Source organism: Alternaria ethzedia, assembly GCF_023757985.1.
Source record: "Alternaria ethzedia strain BMP 0044 chromosome Unknown scaffold_14, whole genome shotgun sequence".
NCBI lineage: Eukaryota > Fungi > Ascomycota > Dothideomycetes > Pleosporales > Pleosporaceae > Alternaria > Alternaria ethzedia.
In genome coordinates this window covers 315,597-339,094 of record NW_026056207.1, presented here as the reverse complement: position 1 = coordinate 339,094, position 23,498 = coordinate 315,597, and the positions used below count along the sequence as shown (strand labels likewise).

At 53.7% G+C, this 23,498-nt stretch overlaps 6 protein-coding genes across 6 annotated transcripts; 5 read left to right on the top strand and 1 right to left on the bottom strand.

Moving 5' to 3' along the window:
• Positions 1-107: 107 nt before the first annotated feature.
• On the top strand, positions 108-1,703 carry J4E87_006250 (uncharacterized protein; the record flags this gene model as incomplete). Its single annotated transcript, XM_049377855.1, has 4 exons — positions 108-177; positions 230-291; positions 342-571; positions 620-1,703. 4 exons carry the CDS (start codon positions 108-110, stop codon positions 1,701-1,703), a joined length of 1,446 nt encoding a protein of 481 aa, XP_049232422.1.
• Positions 1,704-3,659: 1,956 nt separating this feature from the next.
• J4E87_006249 (uncharacterized protein) lies at positions 3,660-4,394 on the top strand (the record flags this gene model as incomplete). The annotated part of the gene is made up of 1 exon (XM_049377854.1): positions 3,660-4,394. The coding sequence occupies one exon, from the start codon at positions 3,660-3,662 to the stop codon at positions 4,392-4,394; it is 735 nt and encodes a 244-aa protein (XP_049232421.1).
• A 3,626-nt stretch (positions 4,395-8,020) lies between these two features.
• On the bottom strand, positions 8,021-11,496 carry J4E87_006248 (uncharacterized protein; the record flags this gene model as incomplete). The annotated part of the gene is made up of 3 exons (XM_049377853.1): positions 8,021-8,285; positions 8,340-10,046; positions 10,898-11,496. 3 exons carry the CDS (start codon positions 11,494-11,496, stop codon positions 8,021-8,023), a joined length of 2,571 nt encoding a protein of 856 aa, XP_049232420.1.
• Positions 11,497-14,208: 2,712 nt separating this feature from the next.
• Positions 14,209-15,643, top strand: J4E87_006247 (uncharacterized protein; the record flags this gene model as incomplete). The annotated part of the gene is made up of 3 exons (XM_049377852.1): positions 14,209-14,397; positions 14,794-15,193; positions 15,243-15,643. 3 exons carry the CDS (start codon positions 14,209-14,211, stop codon positions 15,641-15,643), a joined length of 990 nt encoding a protein of 329 aa, XP_049232419.1.
• A 5,721-nt stretch (positions 15,644-21,364) lies between these two features.
• J4E87_006246 (uncharacterized protein) lies at positions 21,365-21,945 on the top strand (the record flags this gene model as incomplete). The annotated part of the gene is made up of 2 exons (XM_049377851.1): positions 21,365-21,367; positions 21,424-21,945. 2 exons carry the CDS (start codon positions 21,365-21,367, stop codon positions 21,943-21,945), a joined length of 525 nt encoding a protein of 174 aa, XP_049232418.1.
• A 496-nt stretch (positions 21,946-22,441) lies between these two features.
• Positions 22,442-23,488, top strand: J4E87_006245 (uncharacterized protein; the record flags this gene model as incomplete). Its single annotated transcript, XM_049377850.1, has 1 exon — positions 22,442-23,488. One exon carries the CDS (start codon positions 22,442-22,444, stop codon positions 23,486-23,488), a length of 1,047 nt encoding a protein of 348 aa, XP_049232417.1.
• Between the last annotated feature and the right edge of the window lie 10 nt (positions 23,489-23,498).

The following is a 23,498-nucleotide window of genomic DNA, read 5'->3' as shown; positions in this document are numbered from 1 at the left end:
ATGCTGCTCACTTTGCGCCTATGGGCTTCATTCACCAGTCGCGTCTGTAAAGATGCTGCCAATTGAGTTCCTTGCCCTGCACTCCCCGCCCTCTGCAGTGCACCACCATGAATCTCTCGCTGGTTGATCCCTTTGTCCTCGCGCAGGACTGCCCCGATGTCATCACCGGCCGCCTACGTGAGTTCGACATTGTTACTTTTCCCACCAGGCAGCAGCTGACAACGCGCAGGCAGCGGCCACTCGACGTCAATTCGCTTCAGCCACCGCGGCGATCTGCTTGCATCCGGACGGGTACGCGAATGTTACGCCGTGCCATGTGATTTCCGCTGATTGGATTCCAGCACGATGGCATCGTCGTCATCTTCGACATTGAGACAAACGGCGTTGCGCGCAAGCTGCGCGGCCACACGCGCCAGGTCCAGTCTCTCAGCTGGTCGACGAATGATCGCTATCTTCTCAGCGCCGGACAGGATTGGAAGTGCGTGCTCTGGGACTTGAAGGATGGCTCGCGGGTGCGCACCGTCCGCTTTGAAGCGGCCATCTTCATAGCGGAGCTGCACCCAAAGAACCAGTGAGCACACAAGTCACGTTTACAATGCTCTGGCTAATTACTTTCCAGCATGCTCTTTGTAGCCGCCCTCTTCGAAGACCAGCCCGTCATCGTCGACATGTCCGACGAAGTCCCCGTCAAACACTCCCTTTCCTCCGCGCCCCATCGAACCGACATAGAACGCGAGAACGCCTCCGAGAAGCAGACGGCGCAAGACGCCAAACAGACAACCACCATGACGCTCTTTACACCGACGGGCCAACATATCATAGCAGGCACCAACAAGGGGTGGCTGAACATCATAGATACCGAGACACACGCCGTCCGCTACTCGTTCAGGGTCACCAACAACATCATCGTATACATCCGCATGACGCCATCAGGGAGGGACGTCGTGCTCAACTCGAGCGATCGTATCGTCAGGACACTCCACCTACCCGACCTGAGCGACCCAAAGTTGGACTTTGACACGCTCCAGTTGGAAGTCGAGCACAAGTTCCAGGATCTTGTGCAGAGACTATCATGGAACCACGTCTCATTCAGTCCCACAGGCGAATACGTCACAGCATCTACCTGGATGAACCACCACATCTACGTCTGGGAGCGTGGCCAGGGCAGTTTAGTCAAGATCCTAGAAGGCACCAAGGAAGAGCTCTCCGTAGTCGAGTGGCACCCATTCCGACCCTTCGTCGCTGCCGTCGGAGTAGACTCAGGCCGTGTCTGGCTCTGGTCGATCCTCCAGCCGCAACGCTGGTCCGCCCTCGCCCCCGACTTTGTCGAAGTAGAAGAAAACGTAGAATACATCGAGCGCGAAGACGAATTCGACATCCAGCCCCTCGAAGAACTGCACAAGCGGCGTCTAAACGCCGAAGACGAAGAAGTCGACGTCCTCACCGTAGACCCTGTTAAGACCTCGGCCACGGAATTCGGACCGGCGATTGGCGACGCGGAGTTCAGGATGCCCGTTTTGTTGGATATCGAGGCGAGCGATAGTGAGGATGAGGTGGTGGCTGTGGGTGCTGGTCAGTTCAGACGGCGCAGTCCTGGCGCTAATAAGGAGTGGATGAACGATGATGAGGTGGCGGTTAGTGGTGATGAGGCAAGGAGAGCTAACGGTACTGCAGTGAACGGGACGAAGAGACGGCGAGGCTGATGAACGAAGCATAGACGGCTGCTAATATCGTTGCTACCAGCCGTATGGGAGAAAGTGCTGAGACGCATCGCGTGACAAGAGCGCGCTGACATGACAACACTGTATGGAGTGTGCTTGAATCCAAGACATCGTCAATTGCATAAGCGGTTGATAGACGCCACAGTGAAGAGGACTAAGGATAAAATCTTATCAATACATTACTACCACCTCATACGAGAAAGAACCTGAACAGGTCTGCAGACTACATCAAACCAAGAACTTGCGAAGTAGGTGATCCAAAGTCAACGTAGACTCCAGGGTGTTCAGGTTTTTCCTAGGTTGGCGTGTTACCTTGCTCTTCACCGCGACTCGAATGCCATATTGGCGAATGAGCTTCCAAATTCTTCTAACATGCCGTGCTTTCTCTGGTCAAATACTTCGCTCCAACAATTGAAGTAGATGTTCGTCTAAATTACGGGTGACTGTAAAGTCCATGATGTTTGATGATGCGTTACGGAGTGGGCTCAAAGGGTTTCCAATCATGTTTTTCATTTCGCAGACGAGCGTCTCAGTGGCGTTGTCCTGATCTTGATGATTACATTCCCAACATATTGCGCATCCTTTATATCGCTCAAATTCAATACATGCTGATTTCATTGCGATTACTAGATGACCACTCTACTCTTTTATGAAAAATGAACTCCTGCTGCCGACTAGCAAGATGAATCCAAGTGAGCTCCGAAAATGTCTTGTTGTTGCGACTACCTATTTTGACATACTACATGTATCGTACCCACCTCGCATTGTGTTGAGAAAAATGTAGCACCGTGTTCCTCCATATGGTAGGCGGTAGCACATGTTTGAGTCCACAATTATTGGCACGGATTGACTTCGGATGGCGTGGCGCGGCGTCGCTTCATCACACAAACGACGATGAAACCTGTTCTGGCGTTGATCTGAAAGTGATGACCTTGAACATGTGCTGGGCAAGGCTAAGGCAACATCAATGCTGCAACTTGTCTAGATTTAATCGTGGGTGACTGAGGCTACGATGGATGCGGCGGCAGGTCTAGCAAACGTCACTCGGCCTCGGTTGGTAGGCGTTGTCCCTGGTTGTGGATTGTGATCAGGCCCAGGGGCGATGCATGAGAGTCAGCGGTACTGTGCAAGCTGATGCGCCTCGATAGAAGCATGGATGAGGATGCAAGGCGCGTCGCAGTGCGGTGAGCCCCAGAAAAGTAAGAGTATTCCAAGTATAGAACCATGTCCGATGGACTGCAGACTCTGAGCGTCTCGGATGAAGAAAAGGTTGGCCTGGTGTCAGACTCCGGGTGGGCGATGCGCGATGCTTCTACCGCACCGCCCGCCGCTCCATGGAACGCGCAATTTAGCTCGATGCCACACGGACCTCGCCAGTCGAACGCCAACATCCTGCCGAGCACACCATGGCAGGCAGAACAGACGCGAGAATGCAATGGAAAACGCGATGCACATGCGATAATTGCCTGCCAGCAGCGACAGCGAGATATCCAGAGCACAAATGCGGCTAGCGTGACTGGGGGCCGTGCGCCCTCCTCCTCTTGGGAGTGTCGGAATACAATGAGAAAACGTTAGCGACGATTCCCGCCCAATATGATCTGGGAAACCGACCACCCCAGCTGGGCCGGCGAAGCCCTTTCTTTGCCCTCGCGGCAACCTTCGTCACCACCCACTCTCCCTCAAACTCCCCCTCTGCATCTCTCCACGCTCTGCTTGCATCGACGCGCTTCATCAGCTCGACGATACCTCGACTTCCTGTGAAGCACGGCTCACCCAGCTTGCTGCTCACCCTAGCCACCGACACGCCAACGCGCTGACCGGCAGAGCCACTGTCTGTTCTCCTCACCGCTGCAGGCCAAACCATCACCACCCCCATCTCTGCTGCCCTCCACATCAGCCATCTCCGTCCATCATCGCCGCGTTCCTCTGCACGCGAACATGACCACGAAATCACCAAAGACCCTCGTCGTCGCACTCAAGCTGTCACCGGATTCTCTGCGAGACTTTCCACACGAGCCTGCAACGCCGCCCAAGGAAGAGGCCAAGCCCTCTCCACCAACACCCGCGCCGCAGATTAACGAGCCCTCACCTGCTGCCACGCCCGCCGACTCAACCCCCAACATGAACGGAAGCACACCGTCGTCGCTGGCGCCCCCCTCGTCGAAGAGGAAGGGCCCCAAGCCCGGCAGCAAGCGGAGTGCTGCGCAGATGGAAGCTGGCGCGAATGGCGCAGGCGCAACCCCCAAACCATCCAAGGCCAAGCCAGGGCCAAAGAGGAAGAAGATGGGTGACATGATCAACGACCCCAACTCCAAGGGGCCCTTCCCAGCACCCGCCGCCATCAACAAGGCAGGCCCCAAAGCAAACCTAGGAGCCATCAACGAGCGTCTGCGTGCCCTCGACAGGTCAGGGGCCAAGTGCCGTCGCTGGGAGAAGAAGGGATTCCAGGTCCGCAGCTTCACCGGCGTCATGTGGCAAGTGCCTACATACCAGCCAGGCCGCAAGGGCGCCTTCGCCGACGACGTCAAGAGCGACAGCACCGGCACCAGCGAGTCCAAACTGAAGGACGAGAGCAGCGCAATCAGCGACAAGAGCGGACTGAACGGCGACAGCACACCCGTTCCAACGCCCATGAACGGCATAGCAAGCTCTCCTGCTCCTATTCCCGCTTGAGGCATGAACCCTCTTGGTCATTTCCTTTGATGTACTCCTGCTGTAGCCTGCACCTCTTGCGGCTCGACCTTACTTTATTTCTTGCTACCTGTTTACTATATCGACTTGCTTCCTTTGTCTTGTTCGGCGTTGAGGGAGCGCATTGCATCACTACGTAAAAGGCGCCAACTGGGGCGTCACTGGCTTGCCACGGGCAGCATGGTGTACGGCGCACAAGTATGTTGTGAATGGACGTCACAAATACTGGATACGGATATGGAATCCGGATAGAGACGGAAAGGGGGCTTTGCATAGCATTATGGAGAGAAATTGAATATCCATGTCAAACTACAAGTACTTGTCCATGCATGCATCTTGAGAACCTCGGTAGCGGGTATTGCCAATATGCCATGCGAAAGGTTTTCAACGTGACAGTGTGTGTCTTCTCGCGCCTTGAGATTGTAGAGTGCCCACTTTTGAAGCTCATAGTATGATGATTGTCAAGGATGAGCGTGACCTGGATGGCGTTATCGTACCCGTGGATCGCGGGGATCTCCACCGATAGCTCGGCGCATCCAAACCTCCGCCCATGGACCTCATTGACGTACAACCTGCCCAGCACACCTTCGCTAGCTTTCCTGCAGCAAATCCTCCGCTGATGATACCATGAATGCATTTGTGACGATCGCCTCACAGGAGCCCGGGTGCCGTTGATTCTTGCCTTCGCCGTTGGCACCTTCCAGCACAGAGTACCGCATTCACTCGGCGCCAGAGACAGCTAGCCCACGCGTCACTGCGCTGTTGGACGTCTCCAAACCCCGTCAGCGACTGCGACCGCCCGCTCGACCATTACTACTCGCGTAGTCTGCGTGTCCGCCCTTTGCGATCGCTTCCAAACGTCCGCCCGAACACGCTGGTAGTTGGCAGCAGCGCCACTATCGATCACTATGAATCCTCGGAGGGACAGCTACGCCAGAGTAGCTGCTGCATCGGCAGGCAGCAATAGCTCATTCCAGCAACCCACCCGATCCGGCGCCTTTGCACATCTCGCCAACAGCGGCTCAACATCGCACCCGAACCGCCTCTCTCGCTCCATCGACGCCGACGGCCACATGTCTACGAGTTTCGGAAGGGCCGGTGGGCCACTACCCTCATACTCCAGCCAGTCTGGCTACTGGCATGGCTTGGGAGGATCGACACAGGATATACCGCCGTTCTTCGTGCCTTCCTACCTGCGCGGGTCCAAGCACGCCGAGAAGTTACAAGAGGCGCATAAGGCGAAGCTGGCAGCCCAGCGGGAATACAAGTCAACGCACTCGTCCAATACAGGCTCGCTGTCTACTAGTTCTAGCAGCGTCAACCTGCACAAGATGGCGCCGTCACATCGCGGTCTCACGCATGAGATAGTAGAGCGTGCGCCGGTCTTTGTGGATGAGCCGGTAGCGCCATGGCCGACACGCTGGAATGATGCAGACAGGTTCCCTCAGCTTGAGCTGGAGGATGGTCAGAGGCTGGCCAAGTTCTCGGGCTCACAGAAGACACACGATGAAGCTGCGTCGGTTCGCGCGGACTTTCCCATGCCGCGGCAGTGTGGGATCTACTACTACGAGGTTACGGTCGTTTCTAAGGGGAAAGACGGGTATGTTTGTTTGACATCTTGTAATGCACACGCTAATTCACCGGGCAGTAGAATGATCGGAGTAGGTTTCTCAGGTCCCAAAGTCGCCCTCAGTAGGATACCGGGCTGGGAGCCAGACTCGTATGCGTACCATGGCGACGATGGCCAGGTCTTTAGTAATACCACTTCCGGAAAATCATATGGGCCTAAGTTTGGCACACTGGATGTTATCGGCTGTGGCATCAACTTCCGGACAAATACTGCGTTCTTCACGAAGAATGGTCATATGCAAGGTGAGTACGCGAAGTGAGAGAAATGGATAGTACTAACGAGCCCAGGGACGGCTTTCCGAGATCTGAAACCCAACATGCCGTACTATCCTACTGTAGGCATGAAGAAGCCCGGCGAGATGGTCCGCGTCAACTTCGGCCAAGAACCCTTCGCTTTCGATATCGACAAGATGGTACAAGACGAGAAGGCCGCCATACAAGCTGAGATCGCCCGGACCAAAACAGAGGCGGATGCGTTGGGAGGCGAGGATGCGTTGATACATCAGCTGGTGGGACAGTATCTGGCGCACGACGGCTACGTAGAGACTACACGAGCTTTCTCGGATGAGATTGTCGAGGAAGCAAGAGCGCTTGCGAATAATGACGAGGAAGACGTTTCATACCGAACAGCAGTGGAAGACCTGGATGCGCTGAACCGGCAAAGTAAGCTCGTCCCTCAGAGTACGAACGCATGCTAACAGGAAGCAGAAATACGGACAGCTATCCTCGAGGGCGACATTGACAAGGCGCTTAAGCACACCACCGCATACTACCCCTCAGTGCTCCGCGACAACGAAAACATCTACTTCAAACTCCGCTGCCGAAAGTTCATCGAGATGATCCGACGATGCGGGGAGTTGAATGCACAATGCCAATCCGCACCAGCACCATCATCCAAACGATCCACCGCTTCAAATCCCAACAAGCGCAACTCAACCGCAACAGAAGAATACGACTTCGAAATGGAACTCGACGAGCAACTAGGCGTACACAACCCACCACCCAGCTGGGACAACAAAGACCAAGACGACTACTTGGAAGTCGGAGACGAGGACGACATGGAAGACAAGGTAGCAAAGAGCGAACGAGCGACAAGCGAAACTATAACATATGGCATGGAGCTGAAATCCGAGTTCGCCAACGACCCAAGACGGGAGGTCAAGCGGGCCCTCGAAGATACGTTTGCGCTTATAGCATATGCGGATGCACGGGAGAGTTCACTGGCGCCTTTGCTGGAGATTTCGGGTCGTGCGCCTGTTGCTGAGGAACTTAATAGCGCTATCTTAGGTACGTACAAGATGGAAGATGTAGAAGAAGACCTCAAACTAACAACACCACCCACGCAGTCTCCCTCGGCAAATCCTCCTCCGCAGCCCTAGAACGCCTAATCCAACAAACCGAAGCCCTCGTCACCGAACTCGCCGACGACGGCGGGCCCGGCGCTTTCATCAACGTCCAACGCGATTTCCTACAGTAGTATTCCTAGGAGGTGGGCCAGCCATGTATTCTTGCTCTCAACATGGCTCGGGAAGATATTCGTGCGTGCAGGGAGAGGTATGGCGTTGTCTATGCGAGTGGGCAGTGGGCGCGCAGATGTATGTATTGGGGTATGGGCAGGGGTGCTTGGACAGGGTTGGGGTTATGCTTCAAGCGGGGGTGGGTAGGTGGTGTGAAGAGGCGTAGGAATAGGGATGGGAAAGATGAGGAGATGAGGAAAGTCAGACGCAGGACGGGACTGTTGCGTTTCTCGGATGGGGGGCTGTGATATCATTATCTTTTTTTTTTGGTTCAGAGGATCAGTAGCATTTGCATGGCTTGGGTTTGAGGCGTTGTTTTGGCCGGCTTGGACTGGATGACATCAACATCACTACTCTCTTGCTTTGTTTTCTGTAGTCTACCAACAGGCATTTCAGGTCTGAAATGGAATTAGGAAGCCATCCATATCTCATCATATGAACCATGCCGTCACATCGTCTTTCTCACAACGGCCACCACCACCTCTTCTTCTTCTCCCCATCTCCATTCTCCCTCGCTGCCTCTCCACTCCCCTTCTTCGTCCCCTCCTCCCCGACCTTATCAAAAAACACAACCATAATAGTAGTATCATCCACCGCATTCCTACTCAACGGCTCCGGCCCCGCCAACACAGGGTGGGTGGGGGAGGCGGAGGGGAGGCGGAGGGGTGGTGGTGGCTTCTTATCATTCATGAGTACATCGATCTTGTTGATATCTAGACTCCCCCCTCTCTCCTCTCCTACATAGTCACCTCATCTCATCGTTCACAACGGCCACCACCACCTCTTCTTCTGTTCACCCTCCACTGGCTTCTGACCACCGTTCTTTGCCCTAGCACCATCCTCACCCAGTTTATCAAAGAAAACAACCATAATAGTAGTATCATCCACCGCATTCCTACTCAACGGCTCCGGCCCCGCCAACACGCCCAAAAACAACCCCCTCCTACTCCCACCCATCGCATTCCTCGCCAGACAAACCGCCGCATTCTCATCTTCAATCGCAAAAAACTGCGGCTCCGCTTTCCAATCTACGTCTTCGCCTGCCGCGGGGTCGCACGTCACACCCGGGTCCAAGCTAGAGAAGTTTTGGGGGAAAACGGGAGGGTTGCGCAGCAGTTCCGGGTCTTGCTTCACGGAACCCTGGCCACGGGCGCGCGCGGAGAGATAGCGGGACACGCACTCGACGGCATGTTCAGAAGAAATCCGATCCCATAAGCCGTCGGAAGCGAGGATGAGGAAATCGCTTTTCCCCCCTTCTGCCCTACCATCACCACACAGCATCCCATCCCGCGGCTCCCTCCTCACAACTGCCGTTTCCGTTATCTCGGGCTCCGCCGTCATATACGGGGGACTCAGATTCCCCGGTCTGGGCGCCGTACCCCAGAATTTGTGCTGGCACGCTTTGATAGTCTCGTTATCCCATTTCCAGCGGTGGTCGCCGAAGCCGCGGGTTACGGCTATGCCTAGCATGCGGCCTGTTTTGGGGTCGATGACGGAGGGTTCGTCGGGGTGTTCCTTGCTTAGTCTTTCTACTTCCTTGGCGTTGAAGCCGGTTTGGTCTTCCGAGAGGGGGATTGCCGTGTAGGAGGATGTGGAGGGGTCCCAGCGGCCGAGGACGGCGCGCGAGTCTCCTGTGCAGGCGACGCGTAACTTGGAGGTCTGGGGATCGAATGCAGCGAGTAGCGCGCAGGACCCAGAGAAAGCGGGTGTGAGCGCGGCGATGGCGGCGGCGTTGGCGGCTGGGAACCAGGCTGCGGCTGTTTTGGCGCGGGACATGATACTTTTGTCCGTGGCGAGGAAGGCGGTTTTTATACTGCTTTCGATTTGGTGGCTCGAGGCGTGCGGTGTTAGGGTGCTGAGTGCGGAGGAGACCATGGGGATGAGTGTCCATTGGAGGTAGAATGCCGTGTGTCGTCCTGCATGGCCATCTAGTACAGTCCAGTAATTCCACAGGTTCTGCCCGGGACCAGGCGATGTCCCCAGGGCGAAGAAATCTTCACATGGCTCGTTGCTGCGGAACCGACATCCGTGTGTTATGGGCATTTGCACGTCTGGCATGCCTTCGACACCCTTCTTCGAATCATCGGGCGTCATCATCCATCCGTAACATAGCTTGTCGAATTGCTCCGAGAAGAACTTCGCTACGGCGGGGTCTTTCATCGGGGCGCTGGGATCTGGGATGTGGAAGTCGAGGATGTGTTGGACTTCTTCTTTCGAGGAGTAAAAGTGGAGGGGTTGGGCGAGTTGGGAGGCATCGTCGCCGGTTTCGAAGGCGCCGTAGACGCTGTCTGTCCAGTCGGTTTCTACTATGTCGACGAAGTAGTATGCTAGGCCGCCTAGGGTGAGGAGTACGAGGACGGTTTTGGTTGGGAAGCGCGATTCTAGGAGTGTGGTTGTGGGGTCCTTGGCTGGTTGGTTCCATCGCGGGTTGAAGAGGGTAGTGTCTCTTCCATTGGTTCTTGAACTCTTGTGCTGGGTTTGTAGGAGTCTTGTCTGCGAGAGAGCACGTGATAACGGACTTGAATGAACGCGTGCTGTGTGTGGCCGTAAAGCACGGGTCGTCACCGCGAGTGGCCTCTGTAACCGCGTTTGAGGCTGTGCTTTACCGGCGCATTTGAGCCGTACGGCGCTTCCCAACCTTCTTGGAATCATTTTACCTACAGTGTTCCCTGTATCGCAAGATGGGTGAGATGTGTTCTGCTTCTTTCGCGTTGTGGAGCTTAGATTTGATGGTCTGTGCACACGCTAGTTTGATCGCCCTTTCACGTGGAGCAGTAGGGCAGGTGCTTGGCACGAGAACAATGAGTCCAGAAAAACATGCACTGGCTTATGGTGGCAAGGTCTTTGTGGGATACAAGCTGTTTGTTGCTCTCAGCTTGATCATCATAGATGATTCTAGTCAGAACTCGTCGCTCCATGGTCATCGGTAGTGGGTTTTACGACTTTAGTGATGAAAAGATAGTTGCTAATAATAGGCTATGGTAAGGATTGGGTATCGTCGTTACTTGCTTGTGCAACTCATGAAAGCCATAAGGATCCAAAACGCCTCCCAAAACCAAAGGGAAACATCAAGTACGCCACGTATACGCCGACAAGAGTGATGTTGGTGGCCAGCAGCTCATTAATCTGACCGGACGAGTATAAGCAACAGCCTTGATGTGTAGTTCTGATACAGTTCCATCTTCCTTCGGACACCGATGCCTTGTATTAATTCCCGGATGCTTTCGTACGATACACCGACCAGGAATCGCAGCGTCCAGCCTCCTCCCCATCTCCATGTGTAGCAATAGACGTCGGACTTTGAGATGTTCGGAACATTTGGTGTGAGGTGGAGGTCACATCTCTGTCCAGTGTACATCCTCTATGCGGTCTACCTCTTCGTACTCTCGCTTCTTCTTCTCCTTTTTCTTTGCGTTCGTGTTCTTACGCCGGAGCATCAACTTCATCTTGTTTGCCAGTTTTCCAAAGGCGGCCGCTGTGGGAGTGCTGGCTGTCGGCTGAGGTGATGTAACATCATCCTGTGGGATATCTTCGCTCTTCGGGGGGAAATCTTGTTGTGATAGGCTTGCTAGCTTGATCGCGTGCGGGCGATTGACGTAGCTCGCCTGCTTAGTAGGGTGCGATGCAAGCGATGTCTGTGATGAGATCTCCTTGGCAGAGGAGACCGGTTCTTTGGACTGAGGTCTGACGGTGCTGGCTTTGGGCTTTGGTGGGGCCTTCACAGGCAGTGGTTGTAGCATGCGCCATACTGGCTCAGTAGGGCTGGAAGGTTCAGAAGACGAGGACATGGGACGGACTAGGACCACCGATGAGTCGTCCCACTGGTGGTCCATCCTTGGTGAGTAGGCTGGCGTCGACGGCTCCGAGTCGATGAAGGTGCCGAAAGACTTTGCTGACATAGGTGGGGGAGACATTGGTCCCAGGGATTGTGGTGTCATGGGAGTGTGTACAAGAGCTGGAGGAGGATAGCTCTTTGTGGACTTTGCGGAAAAACGATGTGGTCGTTCGGGTGACATTGTACGCGGCTGCTTTGGCAGGCCGTGAGTGGAGAGCGGTCTGTGGATGCTGGCACCCAATGAACCCGAGCCCAGGCTAGGCGACGGCACCGACAGTGTAGCCATGTCTATGGGTGTGACAGTGCCAAGTTAGGGACAAGCTTTTCAATGAAGGTAGTAATCTTAAACCGCGGAGGCGTTGTGTGATAGTGCGAACGAGACGCACGATACGAAAAGAAGCGCGGGAAAGGCGGCGGCGAAGGATGTAAAAGAAGGCGGCACCCGTAGACACGTAAGTACCGAAAGGAGAGTATTGCGGCGTAGCAACGAGACCGGTCAACTGGGTAAATCAGACGGCAGAGGAGACCAAAGCTGCGCCCCCAAACGAAACAGAACGATAACAGAGGGCTGAAAGCGGTACAACCTATGATCTGCAGGCTACACTTTTGTTATATGAATGCACCACACACGCGTCATCCGCGCCGCGACGGTGCGTACCACACCGTTTACAGCTGACAGATCTATCTGCGCATTCCTGCTACTGAGGTGGCAATGTGGGACTACGCCCGTTGGTCTTAACGCGTGTCAAGACTCGAGAGCCGCCTGTCCTGACCCCGCCGTCGCGACATGGCACGGAAAGCTCCTAAAGGATGAAGGACGTTGGATATGCGGCTAAGTAGGGAATGATTGGCGACCCAACTCGCGGGGGCGCTAAAGTTAGCGCTTCATTGGCTGACGGCGGACAACTTGCATCAACCACGCCGCAATTCATATAGAGCAGCGCCTGCAGGATAGGAAGTGCCAACAACGGGGACCCGGGGGGTGGACCAACATCGGGTGCTGTCCTGAACGGCTGGGATCTGCTGTCGTGGTTCGGTCTCGACGCAAGGCGGCTCACAGCCCCCATTCGCTCAACTTTGTTGCATGGTCTAGCGAATCAGCGCGACGAAGCACCTTTTCAGCCTGCGAGCCCCTTCACCTAAGCATGACCGCTGCCCGTTTCGAGGTGTAGGTAAGTTCCTCGGACCTGATGTCAGACCACAAGAAGAAGGCGTTCTTGTGTATGGTTCGCTGCCCTGAAGCTCCTCCAGTTCTCGTTCCCGAGGCGCTCAGCCTAGAGCTAGGATCATGAGTTCGCTGATCAGAGTTGGCCCCCAATGCCTGAGTGGTCAAAGGTCACGCCAAACCTGTCCACCATGACGACCTAGAACTTAGGGCAGTGTCCGGCGCGTCTGGTGAAGGACGACTGCGCCGCAATATCGAGGATGTTGAAAAGTGGGTATAGCCCATCTTGCTCGCGGCAGAAACCGTTGTGCAGTGTTGTGTAACACCCATAAGCGCCGTGCGAGGTTGATCCATGCAGGCTACTGGTGGGAGTGTACGAATGCCATACCAGTTGTAGACACAGTCGTGCGTCAAAGAGCCTTTTTAGATTAACCCGATGCGCGTCCGTGAGGGGTTATGGTAAGCGATGAGATTGTTGCAGATTGCTCTTGAGCCGTTCGGGTAGTTGATAGGAAATGTTGCGTGTCGCAGTCATCGCAGCCGCGGGACAGAAGCTCGGGCCGTCAGCACGGTCAGGATCGCCGAGACGAGGTCCAAGAAGAAACCGCATGCAGGTGAAGCTTGACTGTCAACGGCTATTGACCGAGATAAGTCGATCCTACGTGTTGTTGCATCGGCCCTTTGAGCGGGGAGCAGGAACTTGGAAGACGCCCGCGGGCGGGTCGCCAAGGAACTTTCTGCGTCGGGACCACCCTCAACAGCCGCCATCAGACCCTCCCTCCCTTCCAGCTTGCACATATGTCTCCATTGAACCTCACCTGACCATGCAACACGACTTGTTTGTCTGCGCATGACTTGCCCTCTGGATGCAGCCAACACTGGGTGTGGGACGTCTACAGTGTTGGATTTGCACCTGATCCCCAGACATACTGCCGTGAATTGGACCGTCCATCGCTATTGATTCTCTCTCACTAGTGAGAATCCCATGGAGGCTCGGAGCTTGCATCGAATGAGATGCGCTTTCTTTTCATTCCCTGGAATGAGACTGTGTGGGCATAGGTGAGGTGAGTAAGAGGAAGTCTAGGAAGTCTCATGAGCGAGGTTCCGTTTCGCATGCTGCCTCCTTCCATCTTTGTGCCAAGCCAACTATACTTTCTTTCACAAGATGAGTGGCTTTTCAGTCCAATTCGCCCCAGTCTTGTTGTCTCATGGGTGCCACCCCCATGCCAGCATGAGTCCATTGACAATCATTATTCCCTGAAGTCGATGTGAAAATCAATCTCACGCTCTGTGATCAATCATACAGCTGGGCTGTGTCACTTCTTGGGATCCTAACACTAATCATCTTGGATTTATAGTGTTTAGCATTGTTTGAACTCATGGCGAATTCGGATCATTGACAGCGAGTCCTCCAACATCGCAGGTCCGCTGAACATGCTTTACGACTGGACTCAGACTTCATGCAGCAAGTTGCCAGACTGCGCTTGTCCTCATGTACGAAGGTGACAACATCCCGCTCGAGCAGTAAGTCTCTCCAAAAGATGGCGGAGTTTGTCGAAAGATGCTCAGCTGACACTGAATGTACAGGCCGGCAAGAGACTTCTCGAACTGCACACTGAATCACGAAATGTTGCCGCGCGCCCCAATCTGATGGTCTTAACCATACTTTACAAGATATACAAGAGTGCAGCTGGTCTCCTTGAAGGAGATGAAGGCGAGATCATGGAAGAAGAGCCAACCTGCATCCACAGAAACCTACACTTCACCGGCGTCCCAGATAACGAGATGGCGCTACAGATCCAGAAAGGCACAGGACCGACACCTCTACCTTATCATGGAGTGCTCTTTTTCGCGTCGATTCATGTTCATCTCAAGTAGATTCAGTTCTTCTTGATTCTTGGAAGAAGCTGTACGCGTGGTAGACCCTGACATCTTCTCCCCCTCTTGCAATCCACCTCCACTGTCCGCTAATGGCCGCGCAATCGCTCAATTGGGACGTCACCCAGCAATAACGACTCCTCTTCACGCTCACATTCACCTTCACTTTTGACGTCAGTGCGCAAGCTACCTTTTGGTCACTATCGCAGTTTGACAAACGCCGTCACGTCGTCTACGTACCCAACACGTCTTTATCCGCATCTCTTTCTCAGCAACATCTCCATTCCCTTCCCTTCCCTTTGAACGCACACGCTTCCGCCGCGCCGAACTCAAAACATGGATTTCCCGCACGCGCAGATGCAAGCGACGCTGGCAGCGACCAACTTCTCGCCAAAATCAGTACCGTCGCTATACCCTCAGCTTGCCAAGTCACAGAAGAATTTGCATCGCAAAGACAGCTTCGTTCCGAAACCTCCCAAAGTGCAGGAGACCACTAGCGATAATGGCGACGACCAAAGACAGCGCCAGGCTTATCGCAAGAGCAGCATCAAAAACTTTGGCAGTCTCTTCGCGCGCAACCGCAGCAGTATCGCTAGTACTAGCCCATTGACGCAGGTCATGAGCTCCGAGTCCGAGGGCAGAGACACAAGCGTTGAGACCGAGCGCGCAAGTCAGCAGACCACACTCGTCAGCTCGGACATTCCGTCCCCTAGTAATATCATGACTGTTACCGAGAGAGAAAAGATCCGCGAACGTCGTATGTACCCTCGACCTCCTCTCCAACCCCCAAACTAACAAGTCCATAGACCGAAAGTTTGTCAAGCTCCAAGGCCTCGGACACGACCACCCCACCGTCTTCACCGCCGACCCAGGTGACTACTCTCAATATGACTACGACGATAGCGTCGATAATCGGCGGTTCAGAGACGAGTGTGGAGAATGCGAAGGCACACACGTCGCCCACGACCTTGCGAGTCCTACACCAAGCAGCCGCCACCGTCGCAACGAGTCCCTGCACGTCAACCTCAGTCCAGAAGAAGTGAAGAAGTACGCCGACGAAGTCCGCAACATGACCATCGCAGACGTCCACCTCTCTCTCTTCGGCTACTGGATCAAAGAGAGCGACAAGCACTTTCAAGAGGCTAAGAAATATCTGAGAGAGTTGGGTCTTGATCGCGTGAGTCTCAAACACCTGTTATGCATCTGAATATGAGGAGCTAATGTGAATACTGAATAGGGCTACAACCTCTCCCGCCTCAACAACTTCTGCCTCGAAGAACTCTGCCGCGACGTCCACGACATCCGCCCCTCGTACGCTAAGCCCACTTCACAAATCCTCCTCCATAGATGCGCACGCATTGCGAACTTGCGCTGTCCGGGTACTGCTTGGTGTCACGCAATGTTCTAGATGCCTCTGCCATGTCCTTCCCTCGCTCGTCTCCCACCTCACCACCACCTACCTTCTCGCCCATGTCTACTACTACTAGCAGCGTTTCATAACCATCCAGAATACCACCCATATTCTCGATACACATGTCATAGCTGCAGTCACACATTACACAAACTAACATCTGCTTCTTGCGTCTAGTGAAACGCGTACCACGATCCTCAAGCGACAAGCTGCCGCCGACACGCTCACGCATGGGGGCACTACGACGCCTACACGTTCTTTCTCGTCGCCAGTTAGTCCGCGGATCGACAAGTTGCCGCCTTCACTTCACCTTCAGCGAGAAAAAGTGATAGAATCACAAGCGTTGAGGTCGACATCCCTCGGTTCACCTGGTGGACGAGGCGATTACCCACCTAACAGTATGCTACAACCCCGTCAACCCCTCATAAACTTCATGTTGACTAACAACGTCAGCGCCCGACCGCCCTATGCCACTCGCGTTCCGCTCCCCGAGTTCACCCGTAGGTTTCTTGCCGTCGCCCTCGCACTCCTCTGTCTTCTCCTCGCCTGGTCCGCCGCCGGTAGGGGCTTCAGATGAGTTGTCTCTGCGACCGTCCTCGGTGACGTCGTATGATTCGTTCTACGATGAGACGACAGACTGGAATATCAGCGTTGCGGGCATCTATCAGCAGGTGGTTGAATTGGAGCATGTCGGTCAGATTGATAGGATTATTTCTGATCTGCAGAACATGAAGGCTTTGTACTCTGAGGAGACCTGAAAGCGAGTATGGGGTCAAGGCATGAGGGAGTGATGGGTATCTCGGTGTATTGTCAGGATAGGTTTGGATTGTGGAAATGATCTAAATACCTCCTGTTTACTGCATCACTCAAGAAAGCAATCGCTTCAACAGTCTCGCGTACAGCCCATTCTCATGAGTATAAGGGAATGTTCCAAGCTCTACAGAACTCCGATGTGTATGTCAGTAGTAGTATGTATATGCAAAGAAGCGGTAGGTAGGGGTAAAAAAGCGAACACCTGCATGTCTTCCGACGCACCGACCACGCTCAACACTCATTACCGAGTGGATGCAACAACGCAGTCAGACGTCTACTCCGAGCCAGCAGCAATGACGACTAAACCTCAATAAGCATATCAGCGTACCAAATCTCCCTACATGTACACACGCAGGGTAGCTAGAGGCGCAAAAACTTACAACATCATATAATGAGACACCAGAAACAGCGAAGCAACGTCCAAAAGGCTTCGACGTTTACGATTTCCGAAACAGGATAGATGCCGAGGGTACCGAGTAGTTCGGTACCTACATGGGCAGTACAATACCTACTGCACTTTCTCAGTGGCTCGAAATGCCTGCTGTCAATCGTCCAACAAGGTACTTGGCATGCAGACGTTAAATGCCCGACGTCAGAGCCGCAACTACACTGCGAACTTGAGGACATCAATCGCAGTTCCGGATTAAGATAGCTAGAGACGACGCTGTCCGAGTCTCTGAAGTCTATAGTATCTCTCATCATTTCAAACCCACCTCCCTTCTCTCTCCGCCCATCATGGCGACACAAGCATTCGACCCCTCGCACGTCGACCTCACGACAGCCGATAAAGCCGAAGTAATCTGCTACTTCACCGTCGGCGAAAACGAATACAACGGCATGCTCGGCGCGCGCATCTCGTCCATCTTCGTCATCGGCTTCGTCTCCACACTCGTAACCTACTTCCCCGTCATCGCGCGCAAGAAACCATCTTGGAAAATTCCACTCGGGCTCTACACCTTTGCGCGCTTCTTCGGTTCGGGGGTCATAGTCGCAACAGCATTTATCCACCTGCTAGATCCGGCGTACGAAGCAATTGGGCCAGGGAGTTGTGTGGGAGAAAGCGGAGCATGGGCGGAGTATCCATGGTGTGCAGCCATAGTGCTGACGTCCATCATGGCGGTATTCTGCGTAGATCTAGGAGCAGAAGTATATGTCGAACGGCATTTTGGAGTGAAGAAAGAAGAAAGCGAGGTTTCCAACAACGCGTTTCTTCGCTCTGACAACAACACCACCATCGGAGTCGCACCAGTAGCCACGGTAGACCCAGAATCCCAAGACCGCCAAAACGGGGATCAAGACCACCACCAGAAACACACAGCAAGCCTTCGCAGCTACCACTCTGAAGCCTCGCTCTGCACCACCTCAACAGCAGCCCGCCTCTCCTTCGCCCAACAAATCGGCGCGTTTCTCGTCCTCGAATTCGGAATCATATTCCACTCCGTCATCATCGGCCTGAACCTCGGCGTCGTCGGCGACGAGTTCAAAACTCTCTACCCGGTTCTAGTATTCCATCAGTCCTTCGAAGGGTTGGGCATCGGGGCCCGCTTATCTAGTATCTCATTTCCGCGCGGCAAGACCTGGATGCCGTGGGCGCTTTGCGCTTTATATGGGCTCACGACGCCGCTGGCTATTGCCGTGGGGCTGGGCGTGAGGACGACGTATCTGCCGGAGAGTAAGGTCAGTTTGATGGTGCAGGGCGTGTTGAATGCGGTTAGTGCGGGGTTTCTGATATACAGTGGGTTGGTGGAGCTGTTGGCTAAGGACTTTTTGTTTGATAGGGAGAGGACGAAGGATCTGGGCAGGCTGGGGTTGATGGTTGGGTATGTGTTTCTTGGGGCGGCGGTTATGGCGCTGATTGGGTGGTGGGCTTGATGGAGGGGGGTGGTGTAAAATGTAGATTCATGGAACGGATGCATGAGGGTACATCGGCTAATGCAATATTCATCGTAGCTACTTGTCGCAACCGCCCAGCAGAATACATTATAACTATTTTGAACGAACAGAGGTACATGTGCTCTATCGAATCAATAAATTCCTCGACTTCAGGTCCATTCCCTTCTCTCTCTCTTGACAAACAGTAAGTTTCGTTACCACTGGCGCCTGCTGTGTAGTAGGACTTCGAGTGAACATACTCAGATCCGGTCTTTGCTCCTCGCTTGGTGGAGGAGGCCGTGGAGGTCTTCTAGCAGATCGCGCGGGTATCGGTGTATCTGGCAGCAGTATATCTTCGTTCAGTGAGTGCCTGGATCCTGCCGGGGAATTGGGTGTTGACATGCTCGCTTGTATAGCAAGCAGAGGTTCTCGTATGATCGGTTGTGGGAACGACTTGTATGATTCGTAGGGCGTGCCACCGATGGTGATGCTACCAGACCAGTTTTTCGAGTGTCTTGATTTGGGTTTGGGGGCCGGCGATTGGGATGCTTGGAAGTGAGAGTACGGCTTGAGGCAGAGACTGCAAACGATGAGGACGGCTAGTGTCGTCTGGCCTTGTGTGACCACGGCGTACGGTAAAGAGTCGAAAGCGGGGTCTCCATCGCGATCGTATGCTTGCCGAAGGTAAATGAGGCGAATAATGGATGCTGCAACTAAGCTACACGGAATGTCAGCAAGACTGCAGCTATGTATTAGGTACTTTGCTTACATGAAGCGCATGGACAGCAGTAATGTCGCCAAGGTCTTTTGGCGGTAGGATTCGCGCAGTGTCCATATGTGATGTACCGAGAGCGCAATCACAGCTGTTTCTAGAACAGTATCTGTGATAGTGGCGATCATCCAGAAAGGTATCTGTACTATACTTAGAACGAGTTCAGTCACAGTATGACAACCGGACTTACCAAGGGGATACACTTCCCCGTCCACACAAGCCACGGCGTCGGTAGCTCACACTGGAAAACCATGCCTGCCAAAACTGCAATGGTCCATATCAAGACCAGTGTACTAACAGCTAGGACGCTTGCCCTGCGTAGTGTGCTATCTGCTAGATGATAGAGGAACAGTAGGACCGAGCTTTTAGCGATGCTTATTGTCAAAACGAAGAGTATCGTCGTAACATAAAGCTTGAGTTGGATCTGCTCCAAGTCATCATCGCTGAGGAGACAGTCCCTCTTCCCCAGGCCCGATTCAACAGCCGTAGATATTATCACGGTGCTTCCAAGGGCAAAGACCGATGCGGTAACGATAATGACATCATCAGTCGACGAGAGATGGCGAAGGTGTTCAGATCTGTATCGAGCGACGACTCGTGCTACAGTGCATATAGCCTATGACAATGATCAGCGTTGAGAAGGATACCCAGATGAGATTCATACCAATAGGCAAGCAAGAAACCAAGCTACCATTACCAGAATAGTACCATGATTCTGAGCTGAAATGAGCGCATTCTCATGCTGGGCTTGTTCGCACATCGTGTCTTGCGCGGTTCGGAGATTGCATTGAAATGAGCCTTGATGAATCTTTATCGAAATAGCATGTTGGCGGCTACAAGGGGATGAATAGGGCCAGATGTTCTCGAACTTCGGACAAGCTGCATACGCTGTTCGTAATGCTCCCTTAAAGTCCGAGTCACCAGGACTACGCGTCTTGCATTTCATGCGAATGATTGCCTTTTGTCGCGGCAGAGACGATGAGGGGTTCGTATAGTTTCGTCTAGAGAACCACAAATAGAAGCGGAAGGGATATGAGTCGCGATCCGTAGCGAATCGTAGAACAACATGACGGCAGTGGGCGGTATTCGATGCTGATCGGTCGCACGCGTGCCTGCATCTAGGCTAGACGGCCGTCGTGGAGCTGAGCCCAGGTCCGTAGTGTTGGGATGAAGGATGGCGCCACAGTGATACGGGGATGTTGTACATGCCGGAGCGCTGCCAACCCGCAGATGGTGGCAGCTGAGGTTAAATGATAGCGTTTCAGGACAGGTTTGGGGTTGTAAAAAAGCAATACTCTCTCGTATACCTTGACTTGCCTGTGGCAATCGCTTCTATGACATGTTCTACTGGAGTGAACCCTGCAAGAAACAAAACGAGGGAAAATCATGCCATCGTAGTGCATCATAGGTGATCACAACGAGGATCGTTATGCGACAGACATCCAATAGTTGGAGGTCGGGAACGGGCCGCACCTAGCCAAGTCCGATATGCTGCAGTCTTATCGGAGTGTTTAGTAAAGGAGTCCTGCCCCAGGTTGAAGCATGACCAGATGACTCGGCTGCGAGAAAAGCTGCTGTTTGCTGTTTGGTGCGGAGTCCGACACGCCGTTGGTGGCGTCGAGTGAGGCAGCTCTTTCGGACTTCATCCTGGCGGGAATGAACGCGTTGCCTCAAGCACCACGAGCGTGTACATGATGACAGGAAGTATGTGAAGAGTGAAACACAGGACTTAGCCCGGTAGATGCGACAAGGATGAGCAAAGGGGGACGAAGAGGAGCCGTGGTAGCTCACTGAGGCGATGTGCCCGTTGAACCACGTCGGAGAAGGTTATACAGTTGCAGTTGCGTATGAGCTCGTGAATTTCGTGTAGCCGCGAAGTTACATCCGGATGGAGGGTTGTGAGACGGAAGCCGAGTTGTACGTGCAGTGTCTGTGAAGGTCGCACGGGCCGGGTGGTTGACGTCGGCACTTGTCGTTATCGATAAGAACTTTTGCGCAGGAGCGTTCCACCAGCTCTATGCGACAGGAACTATTCAACCTTCTCTACACACAAGACAGCCATGGTATGTTCCTCTAGGAATTCCTGTACAATACAGTACGTACTTACGTAAACGAATAGGCACCCATAAAGAAGCGCACAACAGCGCGCGCAAAGTCAGCGCGCGCCGCCCGTCCCACCACTACCACCACAACTCTCCCAAAGCCCGACGGCATCCCCTCGTACCCTTCCTCCAAACGCGACAAGCTAAAGATCAAACACTCCTCATTTGTATCCAAAATCGAAAAGTCCTCTGCCAAGACCCAAAAACGGCGACGCCCCAATAACAAGCTCATCGCAAACCTCGAGTCGCTCGCCGACGCACTGCCAGAGTCTGGAGAAGATGGGCTCGAAACAAGTCAAGCGCGGATAGTGCAACCCCAGAAGATGCCCGATAGCATGAAGAAAACAAAGGGTGCGAAGAAGCGGAAGGAGAAGCTGGAGAAGTTGGAGAAGGAGAGGTTCAATGCAAATCTGGCGCAGCTCGTGGGCGGGAGCGGGAAAGGGACACAGGGCGCCGATGCAGTACAAGATCGCTGGGCGGCGCTCAAGAGTCATGTGCAGAGTAATATGCAGACGAAGCCTGAGTTCGCACAGCAGTGAAGGCCAGGCGTCTGAGAATAAGAATGAGATCCCGCCGATGGCTCCGTGGAGCGAATTGGCAGGCGAAAAACACTGAAGAGATACCCGCAGGACCATGGACACGTTGGCAGGAAGTAGGCCGGGCATTCTGACCTTGAACGAGTTTCCCATCCGTGTCTGCATCGTCCAAATTAGGCGCCCTACTCTCCCGCATTTCAAAGCCTAATAGCACCGACGGTGCGAGCCGATGTCAGCATGATAATAATTAACCCTGTCAATCGATGCATCATGGGCAATATTGTGGCGAAAAACACGGCACCCAGCATCGCGCTGTGTAATGCGTAGCGGAAATTTTCCGTAGCATCATGATCGCTTAATCATCGACTCTTCTGCACAGCAGCCACCTCCCTTGAGCTCTACACAACATGTAGTAGTAAACAGCCGCGCAAATGTAGTATAAACAATCAAGAGCATCACCTGGCATACCTCATACTTTAACTTCTTACAGTCATCCACTATGAACGAAGTCGCAATCCTCACATCCCCAAACTCCCCTCTCACATTAAGAAAACTCCCCATCCCCAGACCTTCCGCCTACGAACTCTTAATCAAAGTCTCCCTTATCGGCATCAACGCCATTGAAGCCAAGATCGCCAAGCGTGGCACCCCACCACCGCCTTCCTACCCCTTCATCCCAGGCTCTTCATACACCGGCACTATCGAGGCCGTAGGTACACATGTCACAGAGTATCAAATTGGCGACCGCGTTCTCATTAGCAAGAGATTCGGTACACAGGGCAATGAATATGGCGCGTATCAACGCTACGTCCTCGTTACTGCGGAGGAGAAGATGGTAGTCAGACTACCGGAACGCATGAACAAAGATGAAGAAGCAGCGTTGGTAGCGTTGATAATGAACGCAAGCTGTGTTGCCGGTCTCTTCTCCGGGCGGCTGGGATTGCGCAAGCCAGGTGATGAGGTCCAAGAAGGCGAAGAAAGAGAAAAGATCTTGATATACGGCGGAAGTTCCAGTTTTGGTCGTTTAGCGGTACAGTATCTCAGATGCGCGGGGTACGATGTTATCACAACGTCTTCACCACAGCACATGGGTACTGTACGTGAGCTCAGCGGGAGTGGAAGCCACGTCGTCGACCATACACTTCCACCCGACCAAATCATCGTGGAACTCAGAGTGCGTGGACCATACGATGTCGTCGTGGACATGATATCCACTCGCCAAACCATCCCCCTCGCAAGCCGTATTCTAGCCTCCCAAGGCGGAGGCAGACTCTTCGCCACACAACCTGCGTTCAGTCTTGGCCACTTATCAGAGGGTGTAGCGAGAGTGTTTGAACCGTGGTCAGACTCATTGTACGAGGAGGGGAATGAAGGACTGATGGAGTGGGTTGTGGGGACGTATTTACCGTTTGGCATGGAGAAGGGGTGGATGAGTGCGCAGGAGATTGAGATGGTGAAGGGCTTAGAGAGCGTTGATGGGATTTTGGGGCGGATGGTAGAGGGATACGGGGGTGGTAAGAGGTTTGTTGTTGAGCTTGGTAGGTAAGATGTTTGAC